General features: G+C 35.0%; 3 protein-coding genes and 1 long non-coding RNA gene across 6 annotated transcripts in view; 3 read left to right on the forward strand and 1 right to left on the reverse strand.

Annotated features, from left to right (window-relative positions):
- The window catches only part of LOC111788076 (centromere-associated protein E-like), a 10,891-nt gene extending 3,499 nt beyond the window's left edge, over positions 1-7,392 (reverse strand). Inside the window, exons 1-5 of one of the 3 annotated variants that reach the window (XM_023668237.1) lie at positions 7,214-7,392; positions 6,768-6,886; positions 5,989-6,222; positions 5,640-5,904; positions 71-5,508 (exon numbers count right to left, since the gene is read on the reverse strand). In XM_023668237.1, coding sequence (XP_023524005.1) covers positions 71-5,508; positions 5,640-5,904; positions 5,989-6,222; positions 6,768-6,818 — 5,988 coding nt within the window. In that variant the 5' untranslated portion in view covers positions 6,819-6,886; positions 7,214-7,392. Of the gene's footprint in view, positions 1-70; positions 5,509-5,639; positions 6,223-6,767; positions 6,887-7,213 lie in introns of those variants that run through there. The other 2 variants (XM_023668236.1, XM_023668238.1) reach the window with 2 other exon arrangements.
- A 5,530-nt stretch (positions 7,393-12,922) lies between these two features.
- LOC111788222 (probable WRKY transcription factor 17) lies at positions 12,923-14,804 on the forward strand. Its single transcript, XM_023668502.1, has 3 exons — positions 12,923-13,783; positions 14,227-14,352; positions 14,442-14,804. Exons 1-3 carry the CDS (start codon positions 13,044-13,046, stop codon positions 14,614-14,616), a joined length of 1,041 nt encoding a protein of 346 aa, XP_023524270.1. The 5' UTR covers positions 12,923-13,043; the 3' UTR covers positions 14,617-14,804.
- Positions 14,805-17,534: 2,730 nt separating this feature from the next.
- Positions 17,535-18,657, forward strand: LOC111788285. The gene is made up of 2 exons (XM_023668608.1): positions 17,535-18,004; positions 18,180-18,657. The coding sequence occupies exons 1-2, from the start codon at positions 17,748-17,750 to the stop codon at positions 18,565-18,567; spliced, it is 645 nt and encodes a 214-aa protein (XP_023524376.1). The 5' UTR covers positions 17,535-17,747; the 3' UTR covers positions 18,568-18,657.
- A 636-nt stretch (positions 18,658-19,293) lies between these two features.
- Positions 19,294-22,305, forward strand: LOC111788356. Its single transcript, XR_002814151.1, has 4 exons — positions 19,294-19,533; positions 19,912-20,095; positions 21,506-21,601; positions 22,033-22,305. It is a non-coding gene; the product is annotated as an uncharacterized LOC111788356 (long non-coding RNA).
- The last annotated feature ends 1,008 nt before the right edge of the window (positions 22,306-23,313 follow it).

Consider the following 23,313-nt stretch of genomic DNA (forward strand, 5'->3'; position numbering starts at 1 on the left):
GGGGGGGGGGGGGCGGTGGGTTGAGGTCATTAAAAGAGGAAAAGGTCAATTTACAGAGTAACCAACGTACCTTGTCCTTCTTAAAGGCACCAGACACGATGGAAGGAGAAGGATTGACATCAGCAGGACCATTAGCCTCAGTACACGACACAATAGCAGCTTCCAGATTATGAAAAGCATCCAAATCCTTGGACAAAGAATCGGCAAGTAAGTAATTAATCTCACGCAAGACCTCCTTTTGACGTTCAAGATTAGATTTTAATCCCATAAATTGAGAAATTTGGTTCTTTTTTTCCTTTAAGTGTACATTAGATAAATTTTCAAGTTCTGAGAGAGCTTCAAGCTTGGAAGTCTCTGCTAAGTCTCTTTCCTTGGTCAGTACAGCAATCTCATTGGAAGCTTTCTCTAGCTCTTCCTGGAAAGTATCGTTTCTTTCCTGGACTTCATTTAGTTCTGCAAGAAGCAACTCGGCTGCTCTTCTCGATTTAATCGACTCTTGTTCAGAAAAAACCACGGCTTCACGCAGATCAGAGCATAGTTTTCCAACTTGTTTCAGTTTCTCAATAGGATCATTTTCGTTAACATCAACATTAACTTCAATGTGAACTAAAGTGTTGGTAATTGAACTCAATATATGTTCTTTTTCCAGCAAACTGCCCTCTGTTTCGGTCAACTGATTCCTCAGAGACAGATTCTCTGATTCCAATGCCTCCACCCGTCCTGAATAAACAGAGAAATTCTTAAATTTCTGCTCATAACTAGCAAGAGTATTTTCCTGGGACTTCATCTTAGATCTCAGATGGTCCAACTCAGTGGTCATCTCTTCGATGGCTTGTTTTAGACTATCTCGTTGTTGAACCAAAGACTTCCCCTTTCGAACAGCAACATTTAGCTTCTCTCTTATAGACGTTGACTTCTGCTCTTCCAGATGAAGCAGTTCCTGCAACTCATCCTTCTTTCTATCTAAACTTTCAACCTTAACAACTAAAGACTCATGCATCTCCATATATTGATCCCTCTCCTTTGTCACAACCATTAATTGATGCACTGCATCCTCCAGCTCTTTCTTGTGATCATTTATCTCATTTTGCCAACCAACTTGTGTATCTATGCTTCTAGCAACGATTTCTTCAGCATCAGGTCCATTGGTAGCCCTCCCAAGCTCAACGTTCCCTAAAGAAGATGCTGTATAATTTTGAACTAGCTTCATCACCATCAATTCAAGAAATTCAATACTGCTACCAGAAACCAAATCATTCATGTCCATGTCTCGCAAAGCATTACTTACCAAAGCCTCCAATTTTACTATTTTATGCTCAGTAGAAATTATTTTATCCTGCATATTGCTTAATTCATTTTGTAAAATTATAATCTCAACTTCATTCTCAAAAGTTCCGAATGATAGATGCTCATTATGATCATAGACTATTTCCAACTTCTCAGAAAGTTTCTCTCTCTCAAGCATGACTGAGTGGAGCTCGGCCTCAATGTCAGAAATTTTCTTCCGTGAATCATCCAGATCTGCAGTTAACAATCCACAATGGTTCTCCAAGTTATTGACCCTTTGATGGAGAGAATCCCTATCATGACAAGCCTCTGTAAGGGATCTATGTAACCATTCAATTTTATCTTCTGGCTCTATGGACCGCAAGTGTGAAGGAGTATCAATCTTTTCTAGAAGTTCTTCCCATCGTTGCACTAAGTTATTCCTTTCCATCAATGACTGTTCAAGCATTTCATTTTGTTCAGCTAACCCATAAAACTTTGTTTGAAGCTCCTCATATTTTCTTCTCAAATCATCTCCAACATTTGCATCCGTCTGCATTTCATCTTTCCAGCCATCTGTAGTGACAAAATTAGCATCAGAACCTGAACCTCCTGTGACCGAACTCCTCTGATCCCCATCTGTTTGAGGCAAATTCTTGCCAGTACTTGACTTGGCTAACCAATCAACCTTCTCGATTATGTCTCTTGAATGAAAATTCTCGGGCAAATCTAGAGCATCGAGAATCTCATCTATCCCCTGAAGGACTGAATCTTTAAGAAGGAATGATTCTCTTAGAGCAGTAGCAGAATTTCGAATGTACGAAAGCTCAGATTCCAGTGCTTCAACACGCTCTCCTGCCTCTGAATAGGTTTTAAGTTTTGTTTCAGTCTCAAGAAGTCTATTGTCTTTCATCTGTAACTCCTGCAAGCACCTCTCCAGTTCACTAGAAGTCTGTGCTAGTGACTGCTTGAGACTATCCCGTTGTACAATCAAACCTTTTCCCTTGGTGACAGCTATGCTTAGCTTCTCTCTGATTGCAGACACACGCTGCTCTGATTGTTCTAATTCGTTAAGTTTATCCTTCAATTCGGATCGCGAAGCCATTAAAGCTTCCTGTGCCTGGCTTAAGCTTTCTTTTAGAATAACAATTTCACCTTCATGATCAAGAATCAGGGTGCTTAAGTCATGCACACTTCCCTGCAATTCGGTCAATTTCATCATCGCAGATCCATACTCTTCTCTAGATAAGCCTAATCGCAACTCAGTATCCTTGTATTTCTGTATAAGGAATGATATGATATATTCCAAATATAAAGCAGGCATTTGACCACAATCCCCCTCAGTATCTTCCGGTAATAACACACTTTGGACATCTTTGATCAATTTTTCAATGCCAGTAGAATTAAGGCATCTCTTGCTAAAGTCAACAAATTCCACAGTCTTATGTTCCAAATCTAAGCGAAGTTTATTGTTTACAGACTCAAGCTGCAGTCGCTGAGTAATACAGTCCTCCAGTGGCTTGATTAACGCCTCAAAGCTGCTGTAATCTAAGGGATCACCCAGCATCTTGATTTGCATGTTCATGTCACTTCCACCGACTGATTCACAAGAAGCAAGATAAAGTTTTTGCAACTCACCAAATATCTTATGCAGCAAATCAACAGAGCATTCGGTCCTTCTAAACAAATTATCATATTTTTCATTTACTTCTTCATATAACATCCTAAATGCTTCACCGTCAGCAGCAGTAGCTTGAAGTCTCTCTCTCAGGTCATGAATCATTTTGACAGCATCTGTAACAGAGGAAGCAAGGCAGCTAGGCAATTGGTCATTAGTGCAAAATTTGATGGCTGAAGTATCAGATTTCCCTAATGATTCATCAAGCTTAGCAATTGTTTCAGCAAGCTCCAATAAAAAAGAGTGCCAGTCCTTCTCAAGTATAATTGCCCTTTTAATTGCTCCATCCTGCAAATTGTCTAACTGATTACATATCAAAGAAACCATCTGATTTGAGCTTTGATGAAGATCACATAATTGACACTCCAACTCATTAAGTTTTAATTCATATCCACATAACCTTTCAGCAAGCTCACAATTAGAATTCTTGTGGTGCACACCTTGTTGCCTTAAAGACTCATTAAAAATTTCAAGTTCATAGATCTTGCCATCAGCATCATCCACGTGATGTTTTAAGCATTCAAATAAAACCCCATGCTCAATGTTGGCTATCACCAAACCATTACTATGGTTCTTCAAAGCCTCAAACTGATCCGTGAGTTCACTCAATGTTGATATAGCAACCTTTCGATGATCACGCTCTCCCTTGAGCAACACACTAGCATTTTCAGCATCAATAACCACTTGACGAAGCAATGCTCTCAAATTGTCCACAAATTCATTTGATAACTTATATGGATCTGGTAACTGAATTTCATCCTCCACCTCATTTTCTTCAACATTTACCTTCGACTCAAAGGCTTGAATCAGTTTTGAAACAGCAGGAGCATCCATTTTTCTACCTGACCTGCTAAAGGAGGCAGAATTGGACTGCAACGCTTTGATTTCCTTCTCAAGTTTCTGTAATATAACATCTGCTTCCTCTAAGTGTCGACCCAAGATTACAAACCCAAGAGAATCATCAAAATTTTCCTGTTCAGTCACTATGAAGGGTTTCCCAACAGCAAGAACAGAAGTTTCATGCAAATTTTTCTTGAAAGTAGTTTGGTAAGAATCATTTTCTTGGGACTTATTTTCATGATGCAAGCCAGAGTCTGCATTTCCAGACTGATCCTCATCTTCTCCACATCTCGTTTTTAGAGACAATATTTCACCACAAAGTTCTTCAACTTTCAATTTATGTATATCAAGACTGCTGCTGAGAAATCCATTGTCCTCGGTGAGTTGTTTAACCTGCACTACTGCATCTTTAAGGTCATCCTCAAACCTTACGCGTTCCTCATGTTCAGTTGACAATCTCTGATCAAGAACAAGCAGCTCAGATCTCATTTTCTCATTCTCATGTAACAAAAGGTTCTTATCTTCTTCAAGCCTCACCTTATCCTCGGTTAACACTGCAAGGTTATTGATTAAGTTGGTAATTTCTTCTTGTTGGGTAGCTACCAAGCTTTTACAATTGGCAAGTTCAACTGATAATGTCCCATTCACCTGAAACAGGTGTTCTCTTTCTTCCTCATGCTTTATTTTTTCCTCCGCTATTGAAGACAAACTCCCCATTAACTCAGAATTTTCAACCTCCAGAGCCGCCTTCAAACTCTTGAAGCTACTCAATTCTGATAATATCTTTTCATTCTCACCGATATACAACTCCTTCTCCTCGGCTAGTTTCTTTTTATTTTCGTTCTCAAAGGTGATAATACCATTTAATCTTTCATTCTCCTCTTCTAACACTGATACCAAATGCTTGCAGTCATCCAACTCCTTTTCCAATCTGAACATATCTCCAATGAACTTTTCAAAGCTATTCTCTGTCTCACTAGCTCTAGAAGAAAGCTTTTGTATCTCAGCCTCTGCAGCTAGCAGTTGATTTCTGAGCTCCTCATTTGCAACTGAAACATCCTTAAGTTCAGATCTGCAATGTGAAAGCTCATCCACAAGGGTATGATTCCTCACAAGAACTTCATCAAGCTTCATTTGTAGTTCATTCTGTTCAGAAATTTGAAAGTCGAAGATATCTTTCGAGAAACTTGTTACTATCAACTCTTCTTTCACTCTCTCCAGTAAATCAAGAAACTTCCTATTTTGTCCAAATGAAGAAAAGGTGGAATGTGCATAAGTTGTGGTCATATGTGAATTATGAGAGAGAGTATCTACATCTCCCCCATCAGAAATTTTCACACTTGTTTGTGAAGGACTTTCATGGCTTTCGGACTTATCTACAAAATTATCTTCTGGCATATATTGCACTTGAGACCTACTTGAATGTATCATATCTTCTGCATGAACCTGTCTAACTTCTTTCCAGTCATTTCTACCACTACTAGAACTATTCTGCATACCTAGTTTTTCTCCCGGACTAGAAATTGAATAACTGTTTGACTCGGTTGCGGCACCAGATACAGATGCCACATCTGCTGTAATAATCTTGTCCCCATCGCAGCACGTGTCTTTAAAAGTAGTCTCTGCTGCGGACTCATTCATGCCACCAGTCTCTACCTGCTTGTCTTCTGCAAGCTCTGTTCCACAGAGTTGACCAGATTGCATCAAACCATCCCCTTTCATGCCTATCAATCAAGATATAAGAATAAATTCAATTATATGGACTTTCACTTGGTTTCCCTGACTCATACAGTATATCTGGCAAATCATAACTAAAATACATTAGCAAATAAGTACCAAAGAATAAGAGGACAACCTACATCTTCCCTTGCTTGTGACAAAGATGCAGACGACGGAAGCAATAGCTCTTCTCCCCTGCATCCCCCCCATACTTCAACTATTCTTTGCTGTTGCTCCACGGAAGCAGAAGAAATTTGGGAAGAAGATTCAGAGGAAGACAAATTATAAATGTCATCATTATTCTCTTCAGCAGCAGGAGCAAGTGAAGGTTCGGAGGATCTAACTCCAGCAGACTCCACATTTTGGATTGGGTGATCATAGTCCTCCCTATACCCTACTTCCTGCATTGGAACCTCTGCCTGGTCAATTTCTGATGTTTCGGCTAAATCCATCTCTTGCTTAACAGAAACAGTAGAATGATCGACCTCAGCTGCCAAAGAAAGTTCTGTAGAAGGAGATGCTGAAGAATCTACAGTATCTGGACTGCAATCAACGGCAGATGCAAGTACTCCATCAGTGGAATGACTCCCAGATGCAAGTACTTCAGTAGTGGCAGTGTCTGCATCTGCATCATGCTGTTCCAATTTACTTGTATGTTTTGATGAACTTCCTTGGCTACCTCTGCCTTTATAATCCTTCTTCTTGCGGAATTGCTGGAGCTGATATATAGAGAAAATAAAGGGAAAAAAGGTAATAAATTAGTCTGGTACAGCCAAATTGGTAAAGTGACTGCGTTTTTTTCCACTTCAAGGAGACAAAGGTCCTTTCAGGTTAAACATGATAAATCTCGATCAAATCAATCTAAAAATACCGCCTTTTTAGAACTTTGACACCCAAAAGTCTCCAAATCTATTGTTTCCATTAAATTAGAAACTACTACCCAAACTTACAACAAATAATAATCCTGGAAAATAAATGAATCTACCAACTAGGAATCACTGGGCGCCCAAGAAAGGAAAATAAGTGCATAAAAAATAAAATATTACCCTCATTAGAGTAAGCAGCAAAATTTTGTTTCCAACCTCAGTTTACATAAAAACTCGAACAAGATTCAAGACTTGCTATGAAACTAATAGACCGAATTTTCAGTTTCTTGACGTTATCAACTACAATAATGAAATATTTCTACATTTTCCCATTCAACTCATCAAAGAGACACTTAACGTTTATTTAAAATATACAAACAAAAGGAACACGAATTCACCTTCTTCCTGCCTGCCGCAAGCAGTTCGGGACGATTCTTGTTCTTGTCCATCCAACCCCCACATTTACTTAAATAGTAGTCACCAGTGAATCATTCATCTTTTTCCAGGCACAAAAACGCTGCAGAAACAATATTTCCCATCAGAAACTCAGTCCGAAAACGGCGCATTCACTTTCGACACCAATAAAAATCCAAAGGAAAAAACACGAACTATTTCGAACTGCCGTTTATAACTATAACCACTACAATTCGAACACAAACAGCTATCCTCCTAAGCTATATTCAAGAGTCGCAAATCCGTTTAGCTAAACATTCTACAGTATTCTCGACAAGGAAGCCGAAAAGCAGAACGCATAAGCTCCAATACCACAGAAACGAAGCGCAAAGAAAAACAAAATCAACAAAAGTAATGAGAGGAATCGAAATGGAGAAGAAAACGAACAGACCTCGATTGTAATCGCCATAATCAAATAGTAATCGGTGATGCGGTGAGATTGAAGAAGCTTGAGATAGCTTTGGATTGAAGGAAATCGTCGCCTCCGTTTCACTCTCCTCTCTGTAATGCTTTCCAGATCTTACGCTAGCTTCACTTTCGCGGGTGAAACATAGAGTCGATGGACAGAGAAATTGTAATAAGAAATGAAGAACAAAAATTAAATAAAAATTAAAAATAAAATGTCGGTCTGTCTTGCCTGTTTGGTTCGCCTAATGCCTATAATATACGACGCCGAGTCGCATTAATGAGTCACGCCGAACCGGACCCAAATAGTCGGTGCGAACCCGGTTTAGTTTCTCAATCGACAAACACGTGCGATGCGTGGACTCTTTTCTAGGGCAAATGTTTTTGGTGTTTCTCCAATTTAGTGTCTCCCTTCTAGAAGTTTGGATTTAGGTATTCTAACCTTATTTAATTATACATTAAATGTTTTTTCTAAGTTTAATATTGGTCAAATTCAATTGTTAATTTTGAACATAATAATCTTAATATATATATTAATTTTAATATAAATATCGGAAAAAACCAGACTGAATGAAAAACTTTACCGAATCCCCACACATGAGTTATATGTCGTGATATTATGGTCAAAACGAAGCCTAGCATACATTAAATCATAAGACTCGTGTTGAACAAAGCAAGTAAGGACTCTTTGTTTGAGTCGTTCGGGTGTAGTGTGACAAAGAGTCCAATCCATAACTGGTAAGACTATCGTAGCAAACGTGAACCAAACGAACCTGCCAGTTTCAACCGAGTTCAACTACGAGCGTGCTTCGCTCACAACACTAACTCGTTTCCAACGAGTAAAAATGGTGGGACCCACTTAAGCATCACGATATAATTACTCATTTTTTATTGTATAAACAAAATAATAATAACAACAACATTTTAATTTAAAAATAATATATAGCTTTACACCTTATAATAACATAACAGCTCATTACAAAAGGACTCCAATACCATTGTGCCAAAACCCAGGCCTGTCTCAGCCCACTAAGGTTAGCAAACAGGCCCACTAAGGAACCTTGATTTGTGGTTGGCTAGGCCTTTAGAGGCCCAATTAGGATGCATTCAGTGGGCTCATATTATGGGCTTGGATGACGTGGCAACCCACTTCATGGATCGTTTTTTATATTTTAATTAATATTTAATATACAAATTTATCGAACGGAAAATATTCGAGTCATGATATAATTAAATTTACCGCAGTCCACGAACTTGGACTTTTGAGTCGTTTAAAAGCACGTTTTATATAAGGTGCTAAGTTTAAAATGGCGAGTGAAAATTTATTGCGTTTGAACCAAAGTTCGGAGACCGTGTTAAAAGATGGCGGGGCGTGAAAATTAAATTAAATTAAATAATAAAATTTCACTACTCTGACATATTTGTAGCTGGAAATATTGACCGTTTTTTTTTTTAACGTGGTATAATTATATAGACATGTTCCAAATTTGACCACAGACATCACATATTGAATTGGTCAATTTTACCCTTTTGTTTTTTTATTCGTCGTAAATATTCATAATTCACCTTCCGTACATGCTTGACTTGGTCAACTTTTAATCAAATATTTAAATTTTAACGTTGAATCAAATTAACATCAACACATAATTAAAAGAATAATGAAAAAAAAAACTCGCAGGTCGATATTTTTTAACCGAGCATTTGAGTTAAATCATTTATGTATAAATTGTCTATATCTCGATGAATAGAGACGTTTAGGGACGTGACGAAAACAGAGAACCCCCCTATAGTTGTCCCGGCCTCTCATTTTAATTTTTATTTCTACAGTTGTATTTATTTATTTATTTTAGGGATTGAGACAGGAATTACCTACCAAAGTTAAATAGTCTATCAAAATTATATAAAATTATTATTATTAATGTAACAGCACGAGCGACAACACTTATAAAGAATGTTTCGTTTCCTCCCAAAGCGATATTATGTCCTCGTTGGCACACCGCCCGGTAACTAGCTTATTGGTGGATCAATAATATATCGTGTCTTGTCATCTTAGCTCGAACTTATTTTCGAAAATACGTTTATAATTTCACGAATTATCTATTTTTAAATTTAATTGGACAAAATTAAAAAAGAAATTAAAGTAAACGGTACCCCTAAATAAAATATCCACGTTTCCTAAATAATATTTGGATACTCAAAATTAATGAGATGGATATTTTTTATGCAAATCGGACGGCTGATAAGAGAGTTGTGATTGGGAGGTGTATGGGCACGAGTGCACGGGATAAAATTCCATTTTTAAAAAAATCGTATTAACGTATTTTTTAAAACTCATTGCAGGGAGATTCTCACGGATTACGTTCTTTAATTATTTATTCAGTATCCTTATCTGAAAACAATTTAAAAACGAATTATAAATATCCGAAAATAAATTAAAAATAAATAAATAAAAGAATCAAATCCACTACCGTATCAAAGCTGCTCACCTGACTCACCTCGAATAATAACAAATCATTTTATTTCTAATTAAAATTATTATCATTTCATATATTATAAAGTCAACTTGAAAAATCCCACAACTTATTTGGTAAATTGTTATAAATTTTTTTTTAATTCGGTTATTAACTTTTGGTATTAATTTGGTTATTAATTCAGTAATTAATATTCTTATTTATTTTTATTATTAATTCTCATTTAATTTATAATTTTTATTAATATTCTACGTAAATATCTTTATATATAAAGGGTTGTACAAGATGGTTGAGAATATTTGATTGAGTCTGTGTGAAATAATTTGTAGCGTGAGAGTTGGATATTCACTTGTAAACACTTTGATATTGCTCCCGCTATTAGTACAACAAGTGGTATCAGAGCATTGAAGGTTGTAACATTTCGATGCACGACAAGAATCTTCATACCAAATGTAAAAAAAAAAAACTCTGATATCAATTGTTGTACCAATAGCGGAAGCAATATCGAATGTACTCACACACCCACGAACAAATTTTAAACAAAGAGACAAAGATTGACGTGGTTCGAATATAAGAAATTCTCATACATCCATGGGTGGTAGCAAGTCGCTATAATCAAAGTGTTTATAACTGTATCTCTCTTACTTTCACACTACAAAATCTACAGAGTCTTTTACTGTCTGAATTTCGACCCATAATTCTACTTTTTTTTTCGTGTGTTTTTACTTTTAACTTTTTTTTTTTTTTTGTTTATTTACCTTAGTAACTATTTATCTTGGTAGGTGTTTAAATTCGATGTTCACCAACCTATTGATAAAATATTATTATAGCCATAATAATTGTATATACAAAACATTATTGACCAGGACGTATTAATAAAAAAATTATTGACCAAATTAAACATTAAATGTGCACTAAAATCAAATTTAATATATTATTTAAAAAATATTAATTGACTATAGAGGATTGGGTAACGATTTTTATTTCTTATTTAGTATTACAAATTAATACTCTTTTATCATTTCCAATATAATTTATTTTATAATCTTTTTTTTCTTTTTGAATTTAAATAAATAAAAATTCAATCCGTTTGATTAATCGAATTTATTGTTGATTTTAAAATATATCATTTTATTTAATAGATATTTTAAAAATTAACCTTTTATTTTTACTAAAAAAAGTAAAAATTAAAAATTAAATAAATGACCCAAAAAACCCAATTAAAACATATACATATGGATTGGGTCGAGTTCATCATTTAGGTCGATGATAGAGCTAATATGCGTGAAGGTTGACTTTTACTCACTCGAAAAATCTTGTCCACGAGCTACTCCATCTTAATAACATTTAGATGTGTTCATGAATTGAATATGAGGTGAAATTTATTTTAGGTTCAAAAAAATTGTATGAGTTGAAAAAAATTTACGAGTTGCAATCAAATTTCAATCCACAAACAGGTATAAGTCTTACTGAGATAGAGTAGCTCGTGGACAATACTTTTCGGGTGAGTAAAAGTCAATCTTCATACATATCAGCTCTATCGTCAACCTAAACGATATTACATGTTTTATTTATTTATTTTAAATATCCAAGAATAATTCTCAACGACCTCGTTTTTTTATATAGACGATTTTAACCTCATCTTCATTAATTAATTACGTGTGAAAACGAAACCAGCCTTTCTTGACGCGGCTTGTGTTGAAAATAAGTAGAAACAAAAAAAACAATAAATATAATTTAATGTTTTTTTAAAAAATAAAAGTCGTTGTAGATAAGTCAACCACATGTAAATATTAATTTAATTATGGAAATTAAGAGAGAGAAAAATAATAGAAAAAAAAAAAGTGGTGGAGGACATGTTTTTGGTATTTATTGCAATTAAAAACAAAGCAGTTGATTTTTTTTATTTTATTTAATTATTATCGTTATTTATTCATTCCGATTAAATATTATATTTATTAATTTCTCTCTTATCCAATTTTTGTTATAACCCATTTAATTTGTTTTTTTTCAAATTTAATAATAAAAAATAAATTATAAATCATTCTTAAATTAGACGAGTTGAATTAAAAAAAATTAACCACAAATAAAAAAATAAGTATTAAAAATTTGAACAAATAATAATTAAAAAAAATAGCCTCCATTCCCACTACGTTTAAAAGTCACGAGCTGACAATTAAATTAATAAAATAATGACGACTAAAAAATTAAATTATTAATAGCAATTGACTCGATTAAAATTGTAAAGTTAATTATAAAAAAATTAAGTTAATTAAGCAAGTTGTTAATATTTAATTAATATTCTCATGTTACTCCTAATCCCTCAATTAGGTCAAAAGGTTTCCAGAAAGTTATGGTTTACTTTATTAAAAGTTGGAGTGCACCACATAATTAATTTATTATTTAAAATAAAACCCCGAAATATTTTCTTTAATTGGCACCAGCTAATTTCCATACTCTTTTAATGTATTCGACACGTGGCAGAAATTTAAAATGTACCACCCAATTATTAAATGCTAAAATTAAAAAGTCGTGGTCAACTCTCTAGGTGAATTCCCACCGTTGGTTTCGCGATTCGATTCGACGGTTCTCGTTTAACCTATTGGATTCTCTATTTAAAAAAAAAAAAAAATTAAAGAAAATTAAAATTTATTAAATAATTTGTTTAACTGATTAAAATAATATTTTTCCTAGAAATTCCGCTACTAAATATTATAATAAAATTAAAATTTTAGACTGAAAAAAATAATATAATAAAGTTTGGTCAACATTTGGGGTTTAAATTACGAGAATAATAGAATAGCTACACGTGATCCCCACTTTTGGTCAGCTTTCTTTATCAAAACACAGTATGGTTCGTCGTTTTGCGTAATTTAAAATATCGGAAATTTATCGCGATACGGACGATATTTGTTGGTTCATAATGGACATATTCTAGAAGATGGGAATTTTCAAAATTCCAATATCGAGTAGGGCAAAACGCACCGTTTTATTGTCAAATCTAAAAAAAATTACAAGTCCGGTAATTTTAAAATATTTATAATTTTGAAATGGATGATTTCTTATGTATATAATTTTTTTTTTTTTTCGTTCCATAGTATGCCCCACTCTGTACGTTCTTTGAACAAATCCTGACCGTTGGATCAAGAATCAGGTTTGACTTCCAACCTGCTTACCCGGTCATCCGGTCACCTCGAGGGCCATTAAATCATCCCCAACCTCCATCCTTTGGCTCACTTTCTCCGAATACTAATCTTCCTCTTCTCTTACGATGATCTTATTCTTGTAGTTGTTCAGAGTTTTCATCGCTCGGTTTTCTCTTCGATTTTCTTCAAGTTCTCAACTATGGCGGTGGATCTGATGAGTTTTCCGAAGATGGATGATCAGATGGCTATACAAGAGGCCGCATCGCAAGGATTGAAGAGTATGGAGCATCTCGTTCGTCTTCTTTCTCACAAGCAATCTTCAAACCATGTCGATTGCTCTGATCTAACTGATGCGACTGTTTCGAAGTTTAAGAAAGTGATTTCGCTTCTCAATCGGACTGGCCACGCCAGGTTCCGACGAGGTCCGGTATCTAATTCGACCTCTTCCTCCTCGTCTGGTTCAGTTCCTCAAAATCAGGCGATGAACATCACTCCTACTCCGTTTACTTCATCGGCGACGGTTTCTGCTCCGTCGTTCACCGCTCCAGTCACCGTCGCTCAGCCACTGACGAAGGTTGCTGCGGCGGCGAACTTTCTCCAGTCGCAGCCTCAGAGTATGACTCTCGATTTCACTAGGCCGAATATTTTGAACTCTAACCCTAAGGGAACCGATTTGGAATTTTCTAAGGATACCTTCAGCGTCTCTTCGAGTTCTTCGTTTATGTCCTCTGCTATTACCGGAGACGGCAGCGTATCCAACGGAAAATTAGGAACCTCGATCTTTCTGGCACCGGCTCCGTCTGCTTCCGGCGGAAAACCGCCACTCTCGGCGCCGCCATACAAGAAGAGGTGTCACGAACACGATTATTCCGAAGATTTGTCCGGGAAATTCTCCGGTTCTACCTCTGCTTCCGGCAAGTGCCATTGCTCAAAGAGAAGGTACCAAATCTAATTTCACGTTCTTCAAACTGAATCTAACTTCGAAAGCCAAGCAATCAAATATTTCTGTGATTATGATATTCGTAAGAACAGAAACCCTAAACAAAGAACAGAGTTGAAGTGGAAAACGAGTTGACTCGTCCGAGTCGGAATAAGGGTTAGTTAGCGAGTTAGTAGGCACGGCACGCGTGATACTGACACGATTTGGTGGTGGTTTAGTAATTTAGAAAAAAATATATATATATCGAAATTCCAAAAATTTCACTTTAAATTTTCAACTTGCCATTAAAGTAGTTTTGTCTCGTTCTTTCAGCCTTTAATATTGACCGTTGACTTAAAATCACGTGATGGACCCCACCACCTTCCCCAACGACTGGTGTATTAAGGATTTTAATAATATTTTCCGAATTCCAATAAATGCTGACCGACGTCTTTTTCTACAGGAAAAACCGTATGAAGAAGACGATCCGAGTCCCGGCGATTAGTTCTAAAATCGCCGATATTCCACCGGACGAGTACTCATGGAGAAAATACGGTCAGAAGCCGATCAAGGGATCTCCATACCCACGGTGAGTTAAAAAACAGCAACTCCCGCCGTGTACGGTGGCGATTTATTATAATTTTACCGATTTTAACTCGATAATTGTTAAATTTTCAGTGGATATTACAAGTGTAGCTCGATGAGAGGATGTCCAGCGAGGAAACACGTGGAGAGGGATCCAAATGATCCAGCGATGTTGATTGTAACGTACGAAGGAGAGCATCGCCATACACAGAGCTCCTTGCCGGAAAATATGGCCACCGGAGTAGCTTTAGTTTTTGAGTCAAGTTGAAGTTCAAGCTGGAAGAAAATAAATGGAAAAAAGAAAAAAGAAAATTTGAATTTTGACTTCATTTTTTCTCTTCATGATGATTGTACATTACGAAAAAAAAAAAAAAATGTTAAATGGCAGAAAGAATCTCTATTCTATCTGCCCAGCGCGTGGCTGCCGGAGTAGAATTAATTTGATTTAATTAATTACTGTCGTGGTCTTCTTTTTTAATTGGTGCGTTTGCAAATATAAACAAAAGTTGGGGCGAAAATGAAAATTCGAAGAGATTGAGGGGTTGATTCGTAAAAGTCTATGAAAAGTCAAAAGATGGGGGAATGGTGGTCAGTGACAGGTGAGAGGTTGTCAATCAATCAATTCAAAAATTGGTGTGTGGGGCCCACTAATTGGAATTTTTTTTTTTTTTGGAAAATTAATTATAAAGTTAGATTTAAATAATATCCATTTATTTTTTTGAGAACTGAAAAAGTCTTACTTTATTGAATACTTTATTTCACTTATTGCGAAAATTGACTTTTTTTTAAGCATATATTCAAAGGGCCTTACAAATTAATCAACTTGATGGAATATTGATGTTTTTTTATTTATTTATTTTAGACAGTTTTGGAATAAAAAAAATATAATAATTTGAAAAAAGTCAAATAAAAGGGCAAAATGGTCTTTTGACTTAATTGGACCATGACCCATCTTCCACGGCGATTTGATCGTACAAAACGAGACCCAGCACCACCCAAATCAACAAATCCAATCTCTCACTTGGAAAAAAAAAATGTTTCAGATTTGGTCCTTTGATTTCAACAAAATTATAATTTAGTCTCCACAATTTTGAAAATTAGAATTTATATATAATTTTAACATTTAAATTCATATAAGGTTTGGACATATTTTACCTAATTTCTTTATAAAAAAAAAATGAAAAGAAAAACAAAAATCAATGGTTGAATACTATCATATCATATTTATGGACTTAATCTAAAAAATAAAAAGAAAAAAGATATTATCCAATAATGGCCAAAATCATGATTGTTTATGGAATCTTTAATACTTCTTTTATCATTCTCCTAGTCTATTCATATGAACAGAGCTTTATAGGATAGATTATTATCCACTCTAGTCTTATACCAATCCATGCTTTACACCTCAAACTTAGGTAACCCCTCACCCAATCCATCCACCCATCGACCAACTCATCAATGAATCTTTGTTTTTAATAACACGTTTATTTAGTTGCGTTAGAAAAATATCTATCGTTCGAGGGGTTGAAAAGGGAGAGAATGTAGAACGAGCTCAAAATTTGAATTTCAATTTTACGGGTTCAGTTATCATCGAAATAAACAAGTGATTTGTCATCTATGTACACAATACTCGTATTTTGTTTATTTTCTATTATTTATCTCTTTCAACTCCACCGTCAAATAATAAATAAATAAATCTATTAAGATATGATATTTGGAAAATATATTTTAATAATTAATTATGAAGTATATGTTAGATATCCCGTTAATATTTTTATTTTTATTTTTTGAAGTTGTTAGTAGTATATTTCATCTTAGGATTTGATTAGCAGTATAATTTATCTTATTTACCAGATTTAGTTAGATATATATTTTCCCTTCTTTTAGATATTAGTGGATGATTTGTATCCTATTTAAACATTGTAAACATTAATGAAATCAAAATAGAAACGATGCAATCCGAGAAAAAAATTGTAAAAAAACTCCTATAACAAAAGTAAGAATACGAGACAATTACTTGTGATTGAAAGTTGTATGAACTACATTTTAAGATTGTTTTTCAAAATTTCAGATATTAACACGAACATAAAATACATATTTTCAAATTCAAATTTCTCGATAGCGCTCGAGTACATAAGAGAGAATATAAATAAATTAATACCACGTGCAAATAAAATGATCTCAAGAATATGGAGGTTAATAAGCGTTTAAAAAATTAATAGTTATTAACTATACTANTTTTTTTTTTTTTTTTTTTTTTTTTTTTTTTGGTTCACTAGTAATCTTAAATTATATAATTTATATGCATAAAACAAATAAATAAGATTTTTTTTAATGAATATATTTAAAAAATAAAAAATAAAAATGCATTATGGTTCTTAAAACCCTAATAAAGTAGGTAAATTATATGAAAGAAAGTTTATACTCCTATTTATTAAAGTAGGTAAATATATATATATAAATAAATATATATATATTTGACTATTCACACCTATTTATTATACACGAGCTATATTTGTTATCATTTTAAATAATCATTTATTAGTCTATTTTTGGTATATACCACCATTAAAGTTTATACTCCCATTCCTAATTTCTTATAATAATATTTTAAATTCACAAGAAAAAAAAAAGACTTTAATGCAAATATCATAATTCCACGTAGATATATAATCCCTAATAATCTGCAATCGGGCTCCACTATCTCGTCTCCCAAACACTCCGCTTCCTTTTTTTAAGGTTGCATTAATTTGTTATATTTGTGGGTACAAAATGTTTGCTTCTTCCTATCCATTTATGATTTTTTTTTAAAAATTAAATTACAATTTAGTATTTAAATATTTTTTATATCATATAATTTTGGATGATTAAAAATAGTTTTTTTTTAAATAATAATAAAAATAAATTAATAAACATTTGAGAAGTAATTAGAAAAAAAAAATCATTTTTAACCAAAAATACTTCAAATATGTAATAAAAAGAAATTTTTAATAATTATAACCATGTTTGGATATTAAAAAATAGTAATAATAATTTCAAGTGGAACAGTTTTTTAGCTTTTTTTTTTTTTTTTTTTTTTTTTTTTTTTTTTTTTTTTNTTTTTTTTTTTTTTTTTTTTTTTTTTTTTTTTTTTTTTTTTTTTTTCTCGTTTTATATATTTTTTTATTTTTGATTTACTTAAAACAAAAACAGTTCACAGAGTGATAGTCCCCCCCTTATCCCCTTCTCTCTTTCTGTCTTTCTATCTTCTTTCTCTCCCTATCAGAAAAGTCGGTACCAATCTGCCGCCGGTTGATGACAACGAACCCTAACCCTTGGGCGTTGCCGGCGAGGAGAAGCAGAGCGGAGGTAAGTTCAGAAATCTCTACTGCGACGGATTCGATCTCCCGCCTGTGAGTGATGGAGGTTTTGCTCGGTTCTCCGACGTTCAGCATCGAAGTCCCATCGGAGAACTCCTCCGCCGTCGCGGAGACTCATAATCGGGACGGGTTGGGTTTTCGCGAGTCCGGATCTGGTAGTTCGATTGGGGAAAACTCGTCGGAGTCGTCGTCGATTGGAGTTCCCGACGATGATTCCGACGACGATGAGGTGCAGAGCAAGCCAAAGGAAGGAGGATTGCTCGGATTGGATTCTCTCGAAGACGCTCTTGTAATCAAGTGAGTTTCTCTATCTCTATCTCTATCTCTTTAATTTTCACTCTCCTATAACCTAGAAATCGAAAATTGAAGCCGAAAAAGGCGATTGAACTCTAAAATTTCCGATTAATCACACGAATTAGAGATTTAATACTCTGTAATGTGATGAAATTCCTCGGGGGGATTGGAATTGTAGAGGAGGCTTATCGAGGCATTTCTCGGGGAAATCGAAGTCGTTTGCGAATTTATCAGAGGTGATTCAAGTGAAAGATTTAGAGAAGCCGGATAATCCTTTCAACAAGAGGAGAAGAATTTTAATGGCGTCAAAATGGTCGAGAAAAGCCTCATTCTACAGTTGGCGAAACCCTAAATCGATGCCTCTGCTTGCCCTAAACGAAGACGAAGAACAACAACAACCGGCGGAGGGTTCCGATTCAGAGGAAAGAAATCGAGAGAGCGATGAAGATGATGATCAAAACGAACGAAGAAGACAAACCCTAGGGCAAAGGTACCACGATCGGAAGCTCGTTAATGGCTTCAAATCAATGAGCTGTTTTGATCTGCAAGAATATGAACAGCAATAACGCGTAGTGTAATGAAATCGTTTGGCCTTTCTTCACTTATTTGCTCTGAACAAAAAGAAAAGGAAAAAAAAAAAAAAAATTATTTTTCTATTTTTCTTTTTTCTTTTTATGTTTCATGAGTCCATGTAGATAAATTAAAAATATATATTATGTATATATATGTTTCCAAAATTCAAAGTGTGCATGAAATGAAAAAAATATCCAAATATTTAGAATTAAAAAATGTATTTGGAAAATTATTTCTATATTTTTATTGTTTAATTATCTAACTTTAAAATATATTTTTAAATTGTGTTTGTTTTTATCTCACTTCTGTCGAGTAAATTTTAGCATTTAAATTATTAGTCAAATTAAAAAAATATAAAATAATTGTTTAAATATGTCATGCGTATTCACGTGCCTTGCCATACTCAATTTATATGTTATGGGCAAATTGGTAATTTTGTTTACTAATTTGTTCCTATTGGGCTTGTGGGCAAAAAAAACTCACCTTTTTACGTTTATTTTATTGTTTTAATATAAAATGTTCAGTTAAGGGCAAATTAGTAAATTTACGGTGGTTTTTATTGGGCTGGGCCTTGTAGTACCCACATAACTAAAGTAAACTGGGCCAGGTCTCATCCTAGACAATTGGGCCCACGGGCCCAGCCTAATGATACCGGACATTTACCGCCAATTTTACGTACTGTCGTCCTCCTCTTCTTTCTCCCTTTCGCTCCCATGGCCGATGGTTAGCTTCTCTGTCTCATCGCCACTCATAACCACCGTCGGAGAAGATGCTACTGATCGCCTCATTATTCTATCCTCCATTGGCTTTATGCTTATCCGATTCCACGAACGTATCTTCTTGTCCGACTCCTTATCGCACGGCCACTGCCCGGCCGGGAAGACTCTCCTCGGAGTTCTAATCTCAAGCGGCTGACGTCTCTTGTCGTCCTACTCAGTCGCCGGAAGTAGCTCCACAAGGTTTTACTTGTTTATGTTGTATATTTACTTTAATTTTTACTCAACTCGACTGCTCGTTTTTGGAGTGCGAGGAAAAACACTTAAGGACTTAGTTTTTTTGCTCATGTTATTGCTTGCGGTTGTATGCGAAGTTTCAATATCATGCCGCGTCTGGACTAAGGGGAATCCGTTGATTTTCTTTCTCCTCTTCATTCTCATTGTTGGTAGCGTATGCGTTCTTATTAAATAAAATTATACGGTTTCGTATAACGGATTTGTGTGAAAAAAATATTTCGACGTCAGAAACTATGAGTGACGATTTCTATTGAAGTATATCCTTCTCGGAAATTGCATCAGTTTTTGGGTTTGAGTTTCATATTGTTCTTTAATTTTTCTCAGTTATTTGAGGAGATTGAAATTGCGAAGAGACTTTATGGAAAGTTGAATACAATTTTTTATGAATGCTGTCCTGGAAGCCTGTGCTCACTGCGGTGATATTGATTTAGCTCCGAAAAATTCCACTGAAATGTCCAAACCAAATAATTGTGGAGTAGACAATGTCAGTTATGGGACGCTATTGAAGGTAATAAATTAAAGCATTCTAAGTTTTAGATTCCTTGATGCATTGTTGTTGAGTCATGTGGGAAATCCGTCATTGTGACAGTTATATGGGAGAGTCGTGATTAGTTCTTGTTCCAGTTAAGTCTCAGTCTTTTCTCTGCCAGGGCTAGGGAGAAGCTAGAAAAGTTGACTAAGCAGTTTGATTATTTGAATCTGTGGAAGAAGGTACTGCTTTTGGAGGTCTAGCACTGTCGGCACCACTTATTATGGTCTTCTAAATGCTTTGACTGAACCAGGCCAGTTTCTACCGGAAGTCATTTCTTAAGCTGCTTACTGTACTTTATCTATGTTGGATGATGAAAGTCACACGTCGACTAATTTAGGGAATAATCATAGGTTTATAAACAAAGAATACTCTCTCCATTGGTATGAGGCCTTTTGGGGAAGCCCAAAGCAAAACCACGAGAGCTTATGCTCAAAGTGGACAATATCATATACCATTGTGAAGAGTCGTGTTCGTCTAACATGGTTTCAGAGCCATGCTCTAAACTTAGTCGTGCCAATAGATTGGTAAATCCTCAAATGTCGAACAAAGGACTCCAAAAGAAAAGGAGTCAAGCCTCCTCGAAGGCAGTAAAAAATGACTAAGACTCCAAAGGAGTCAAGCTTCGATTAAGAGAAGGCGTACTTTGGTAGAGGGGAGGTGTTGGATGATGAAAGTCCCACATCGGCTAATTTAGGGAATGATCATTTGGACAATATCATACCATTGTGGAGAGTCGTGTTCGTCTAATAATCTGCACTACAAAGCTCATAATAATGTCTCCAGTCCTGTAAGTTCAAATGCTTTATGGCAGCCACATTTCAATTGGAACAATTAAGCGTTGCAGTTAAATTTGGTTGATAGTGTAGTAGACTTATTTTTAGTTGTTAGTGGTATTAAAGAGTTTATGGGTGTATGTTTTAGTTTCTAGTTAGTGTTTATTTGGCTCGATAGATTTGGAAGCTTTTCTATGAATGATAGTATTGATGTGCAATCTCTTCAACGGAGAGAAGTTTCGGGCTTCTTTATGGTCTTTGGAGAGGAAAGTATAATCTCAAACAAGTTACTACTCATTTGATACTGTTTATATCCATCAAGAGCGATGCATATACCTTTGTTGTTTTACCAGTGGACACTGTATGTTTCTTCTTTAGCTACAATGGATGCATATAAGCTTCCAAATTAATTACGTTCTCATAGCCATAGGAGGATATTTACTCCCCCCACTGCTCATTCTGGTCTGACCCACAATAATTCATGCATGTTCTGAAATTTCCTTGAGTGGCTCATGCTCCTGTGGGGGTACCTAGCGCTACAAGTTTGTGCATCTTGATTCACTTTTCAGACATAGCCCTTCCATTCATCAATTGTAATACATTTTTTCTTTAGGGTTTTGGGATTCTGAAAGATGTCCATGTAGTTCACAAGATTGAACAGCATACACTGAAATGATTGATGCTTTGCTCAACTGTGGCTGTATAGATGGTACGTCATGTTTATACATAACTAGTAAGCGGCAGGATAGGGATTGAATTGTACAGATAGATAATTAGTTTATGCAAATAGACAAATGTCTTTAGTTGAATTGTACAGGATAGAGCAAATGTCTTTATGCATAGCTCTCCTTGTTGTTTTTGGTTGGTGTGGGGTAGTTTAAATGAACTTTTGAGCATTTTGTCTATTTGTTTTCGTACCTTTAAAATGTTCCAATTGGATTAACATGTCAAGCTAATTAGTTTATTCCAACTGTTAGTAGCATGATGCCAAATTCTACCCAAATATCCTAGTGAAGCGACTTTTGAGTATTTGATGATAGAAATGGAGCTTGTTTTGAAGGCTGATCAACATGTTGCATGATAAACTTGGCCAGATAGTAGTTAATGTTCTTACTGAAGGATGAAGCTAAATTTGAACAGGATTTCAAGGCCTGGAATAAGCTGAGATGACAACACAAAAAGCTAGAAGATGGATGTATAGTGTCGCAGTTTGATCCAATCGACAAGGAAATGACTTCTGGAAACTCGTTGAGGAAGAGGCCCACATGGTGATGGTCATTATTTATGAGTCCGGGGGCAAAGCCACATTACATTCATCCAGGTACTATCCTTCTGGTCCTTAGCTCAATTAAAATCTCCAATTTGCCCATTTCTTTCATTTCTCATGCTTCGGCGGTCACAAATGGTATCAGAGTCAAACATCGAACGGTGTGCCGCGAGGACGCTGGACCTCAAAGAGATGGATTGTGAGATCCATATTAGTTGGAGAGAGGAACAAAATATTTCTTATAAATGTGTAGAAATCTCTCCCGAGAGTGAAAGTTCAAAGAGGACAATATCTGCTAACGGTGGGTTGTTACAAATAGATTAGTTCAATCAAAATCTCCATTTTGCCTATTCCTTGATCTTCGTTTTCAGATGATCAGCTTCCTTTGATCCCACTAAGGTTTTAGAAAGTTACATTTTTGGAGTGTATAATGGCCATCAAATTCTAGCTTCAGATTTTAATTTAACTCACTTCCTCGAAGTTCATTCACGTTCATCCTTGTCCCTCCACCTTCGTCTCTTCACCTTCTTTAGCTACGGATCGATAAGGTCTTAAATTAAATCTGACATTTTATTTTCCCTTGGATATATAAACCAATCCGAGTGTGCAAAACACTTTCCTACAAAATTGTAGAAATAGTCCTTCCATTTCCCTATTTACTACATCATTGAAATATACGGCTTTTATACGAAGTACATAAAGTTATCAAGTTAAAGATTGGGTGAGACATTAATAAGACAACTACCAAATTTGTAAGTTAGGTTAAAGGTCAATGGAAGGGTTAAAGCTTGGTATTGAAGGGCCTTATTATTGGACATTATTTTCCTCAAAGATGGTGGTAAAAGATTATTGTGTTTTGAGAACTTTATAGAGAACCTTTCCCTCTCAATACATTAGGTAATAAAATCATGCTTAAGTGGACCATCTCCCTTCCACAAAAAGAATGAATATTATGAAATGGCCACGCTTTAAAATGATGGCAAGGCATGATATTTTGGGTAAAAAAGTAGGCCATATTTGACCATAGTTTTTACTTTTCTATTTATTTTATTAATGTTATTATTTTAATTTTGGGCAACAGGCAAAATTAATTATATGGTTTAAATTGCGTAGAAATGTTTAAATCTACTTATTTCGTTTTGAATAATACATTT

This window comes from Cucurbita pepo, chromosome LG02 (genome assembly GCF_002806865.2).
Source record: "Cucurbita pepo subsp. pepo cultivar mu-cu-16 chromosome LG02, ASM280686v2, whole genome shotgun sequence".
Classification (NCBI taxonomy): Eukaryota; Viridiplantae; Streptophyta; class Magnoliopsida; order Cucurbitales; family Cucurbitaceae; genus Cucurbita; species Cucurbita pepo.